The 4,617-nt window shown below is 51.1% G+C and overlaps 1 protein-coding gene across 2 annotated transcripts in view; it reads right to left on the bottom strand.

Annotated features, from left to right (window-relative positions):
* Nucleotides 1-4,617, bottom strand: part of CNMD (chondromodulin) — a 34,882-nt gene that overhangs the window by 19,651 nt on the left and 10,614 nt on the right. For both annotated transcript variants that reach the window (XM_011369730.2, XM_011369731.2), the window contains exon 4: nucleotides 1,916-2,029. In XM_011369730.2, the coding sequence (XP_011368032.1) occupies nucleotides 1,916-2,029 (114 nt within the window). The remainder of the gene's footprint in view (nucleotides 1-1,915; nucleotides 2,030-4,617) is intronic.

Genomic DNA, 4,617 nt, shown 5'->3' with positions numbered 1-4,617 from the left:
GATTGTTTTTACATCTCCCAGCCTTGGCCAGTTGGCCTTATGTAGCAGGTGTCTTGTGTGGCCCAGTGGCATAGTCTCCCTGATCACCTATGCCGGGGGCACTGGGCATGTTCCTTGTGTGGATTGTGTGTGTTCTCCTGAGCCTTGATTGCTCTTTAGCACATCAATAGATGGGACTGACTCATGGGCTGACTGGCTACGGGGACTGGCCATGCCCACAGGGTATTAGCTGCTGTGTGAGGGCCGACTGCTCGGAGTGGGATTTGCTGCAACAGGCTTGCATACCTATTGAGACTACCATTTTGGTGTGCCGCTTATAGCCGCTAGTCAGTTGATGCTTTGTTGTGTTCTGATGCCAGCCTCTGGGTGTGTTGGTTCTGGGGCCCCTTGGGAAGGGCTCTAGTGTAGGCCAAGGTCAACCGCTGCCTTTGATTGTTCAGGGCTACCTGGTAGGAGCTACAAAGTGATCTGCGGATGGTTGCTGCCCGTGCTGGATCTGGAGGCAAGTGGGAGAGACCACACTGCGAGCAGAGGTCGGTTACCCCCAGTACTGGCTCTAGGGCAGCTTAGTTAAAGGACTAGTGCACCTCAAGACCTGGGGCTGCCCACCAGCTGCCTGTAAGACTCTGCAGCTAGAAGAGCCTTTGGGTGGTGTGTGAGTTCGGTAGGTCTGGGCCAGGGAGTCACCTGCATATTGCTGCCAGAGCTGAGCCTGCAGGCTCCCGCAAAAGTAACACTTCACAGCAAGGCTAGCTACCGTCCACCTTGGGCTTGCAGACCCCAGCGATTCACTCAAGAGATACTACAGTTCAGGCTGGCACCAGTGGCCCGCCACCAAAATTTTCTCCTGTAATGTGTGGGCCACATGCAAGTGGCACAGAGGGCTGCTTTGTGCCCATGAATGCAGGGCCCTGGGAAGGCGCAGGGTGGGGCTGGCTGCCTGGCAATGGGCCAGCCACAGGAATCTGTGGGTTGGGCGGGGCAGGGTCCCAGGGAGACACAGGGAGGGGCGGGCCATCCCAGTGGCCAATGCAGGTTCAGAATTGTACGTCTGGGGGTTGGGCTCAACAGAGACAAGATGGTGCCCATCTGCAGACTGTGCTGGAGGGGGCCCAATGAAAGAACCATGGCAGCTGTCCCTCCAGCCCTCGCCTCAGCGCCACAGAACTCAGTCTTTCCTCGTGTGTCTCTTGTGCCTCCTGAGCTGTTGACCCTTTGCCGGAGCCCAGGGTGTGTGTCTGCAAATGAGTGAGTCTGTGTGCAGACCCTTTAGGGGACGTGTTGGTTTTCTGGTTCCTTCTGTCTCACTCGGACAACCAGAATCCTCCCTGATTTTTACAGTCAGATCTTGTGGGAACTCCTCTTCCCAGTACTGGAACCCTGGGCTGGGGAGCCCTGTATGGGACCAGGTCTTCTTGCTCCTTCAAGGGGGCCTCTGCAGCCATGTTCTCACTCCCGTTGCTCAGCTGCCACATGCAGGTGCTGGGCCAGCCCACTTCACGTCTCTGTGCCTCCTACTAATCTTGATGTGGCTTTTTCTTTATATTCTCAGATGTATGTGTTATGATCAGCGAGATGTCAGGTGGTTCTCCAGGTTGATTGTTTTATCATTTGGTTGTAATTTTAATGTGGTCCTGGGAGGAGGTGAACCCCGCTTTCACCTAGCCTGTCATCTTTACCAGAACTTCCTAAGTACTTTAAAATATGGTTTTCCAAAACCTTTACATATGCTACATCATGTAAGAAAGATCACTTGGAACCAACCAGTAGGACCAAAATGGTTTAAATTCCTTTGGCAGAGAAGAGATAGAACTTAGTTCTGGTCATGAACCTATCCAGCAACTAGTAACAGAAAGGGTGGTGCGTTTGAACATCTGCCAAACCCTCCGGTGGTCTGGAGCCTTCTGGTACTCACCAGTTCGGAGACGATGCTCTGTTTGGTCATAGTGCCCACCTCAGGAATGCGAGCCTTCACCTGCGCTTTGATGTAGCACTTCTCTCCTCCAGCAAAGCGGATTCCTGTGATGCCCTGGGAAATGAAGCAAATGTTCATACATCCATCTGCTCACTTATTCACTATATTGAGTGTCTCCTGCGAGCCAGGCACTGCTCCAGGTACTGGATATAGTGTTTGACAAAACTGATGGAATCTGTGCCCTCCTGTAGCTGAACGTTTAGTGTTATTTACCAAAAATAAAAAATAGAGATAACATCAGGTGGTGTTAAGCGCTGTGAAGAAAAAGCTGAGTGTGTGATAGGAATGACAGGGTTGGCATTTTGGACAGTGTGGTCAGGGAGGCCTCTACCGGGGGTGGCATCTGAGCTAGGACAAAGTATGCTCGCAGCTCATCTACCCCTCAAGCTCAGATGAAAGGCTGTCTTCCCTGTGCAGCTAGCTCTCTCTGACCATCCAAGTTCAGGGGACCCCTCTTCCTCCAGCTTCCTATAAGCCCCTCTTCTCCAATGTCTTCGTTCCTCCTTTGGCACTTAGTTCTCAGTCCTTGTGGTAGCTCCCTGTGGTTGTCATCTCGATTATAAGCTTCTTGAGGTCGCTATCTGAATCCTTTTCTTTTCGGTGGTCCCACTGAGGTTCTCAAAAGATGTTGGCCCAATTAATTAATTTTTCCTAAGTTACCAAGCCCAGGGGAAATAGTCAAACTTTTTACAACACCAGGGGCTGAATTTCACTCCTAGACCTTACCCAAGGACTTAGATGTTTTGTTTTTGTCCCTTGTGAGATATAAACAGTGTCTCTTCCTCATCTGCCTGGGGACCTGCCTCAAGGGAAACCTCAGCCGTAGGGTTCCAGTCTCGGCTGACGGCTCGGGACTAGTCTACCCAGTGGGCACATCAGGCACGACAGTACATTCTGTCCCCAGAGTATTTGCTTTCACCCTGCTGGGTAACTTCATCGCCAGTGAGAGGCCAAAACACTATTAAAGGTCTACAGATTTCATGCCATAATAATGTAGACACCAGCACGAATCTGAACATCTCAACTTGTCAAACTTCTGTGGCATCGACACAAGTGTCGGGAAGATACAGCACTGTGTCAGGGTCAGTGCCAAGGAGTGGGGGAAGGAAAGCATTTAGGAGTCCAGAGTTCCTGGCTCAGGATTCAGCTGTCTTAAAAGGAGAATGGAGTTGTCACGCTTGAGGATATGCATGGAAAATTACACCCTGTGTAATCTCCGAGCCTGGAGCCCTGCCAACGCTGGGTGACAGGCTAGGGCACAGGGAAGGAAAGGCTCGCGCTTCTTACATCTCCTCGTGATCTGCCTTGTGATGTAACTGGCCACGGACACATAGGTGACCCCAGCATCACCTGTCGCCCAGAGAGAGGTGGAGGCATTGTCCCCACTTGACAGAGGGGGAGCTCAAGGCTTACTGCAGAGGTTCTGGACTCACTGCACCGATGTCACCTGAAGAGAATTTCAAAACACACATTTCTGGGCCTCTCCCAGAGATTCCCATTTGATTTGCCTAGGGTAGTACCTAGACACTGGCTTAAAAGCTCCCCATGTGTTTATAATGTGCAGCCAAGGTTGAGGACCACCAGTTTGGGGAGAGAGGACCTTGATCAGGGTAATAAAGTCTTTGGATGACTAAAATAGCCTGCTACGGACAATGTTTTCCTGCCCCCAGAATTCATGTGTTGAAACCTAACCCCTAATGTCATGATGGTTTGGAGGTGGGGCCTTTGGGAAGTGAACGGCCATTAGAGTGGAGCCTTCATGAACGGGATTAGTGCCTTCTAGAAGAGACCCCAGAGACGCCCTCGCCCCCTCCACCATGTGGGTCACAGTGAGAGACGGCCGTCTATGAACTAGAAAGCAAGCCTTCACTAGACACCCAGTCTGCCAGAGCCTTCACGTTGGACTTTCCAGCTTCCAGACCAATGAGAGATAAATTTCTGTGGTTTATACATCAGCCAGTCTATGCTAATTTGTCACAGTGGCTTGAATGGACTAAGACACACACAGCCTTTAGACCCCAGTTTCCTCTGTACCAGAGATTCATTCTTAGGAAATCCATTGCACATTAAAACTATGCCCAAAGCTGCTTTGTATCCAATTCTCCAGGAGGATTTGTAAAATGAAACAGGGTGTTGGGCCCCACTCCCAGAGTTTTTAATTCCCTAGGACTGGAGTGGGGGCTAAACTTTGCATTTCTAACGAGCTGGAAGCCATGCTGCTGCTGGTGGCCTAAGGAACATACTTTGGGAACCACTGCTCTCTGCTGTGCTGTCTCCCGAAGGTCTGCTCCTCTTATTCTGCGTGTAAATCCAGAGCTCATGGTTTGAAAAAACAGAATGTAGGGGAAAGAGATTACTGCGCCTCTATGCGACTTGTGATATGTTCTCTCAACTTCAAACCCTCCTATTCTCTGAGCATGAGATGCAAGAGAGAAAACACCACGTGACCATTAGCACATCCTCAAAGGAGAGAGCTGATTCTATTGAAGGGCTCACAGCCTGGGCTGTGAAGCTGGTCCTGAGCTAGTTCTGACGGTCTGCATGCTGCAGACAGAACTGACACGCCCCCGGGATGGGTCCCGTGGGAACCAGTTCGCCCGTGTTCACCACCACGTCTAGCTGCAGATCCATACCGAGCAGTC

This window comes from Pteropus vampyrus, unplaced genomic scaffold (genome assembly GCF_000151845.1).
Source record: "Pteropus vampyrus isolate Shadow unplaced genomic scaffold, Pvam_2.0 Scaffold154, whole genome shotgun sequence".
Lineage (NCBI taxonomy): Eukaryota > Metazoa > Chordata > Mammalia > Chiroptera > Pteropodidae > Pteropus > Pteropus vampyrus.
Note: the sequence above shows the minus strand (reverse complement) of the source record. Positions and strands in the feature narration are given on the sequence as shown.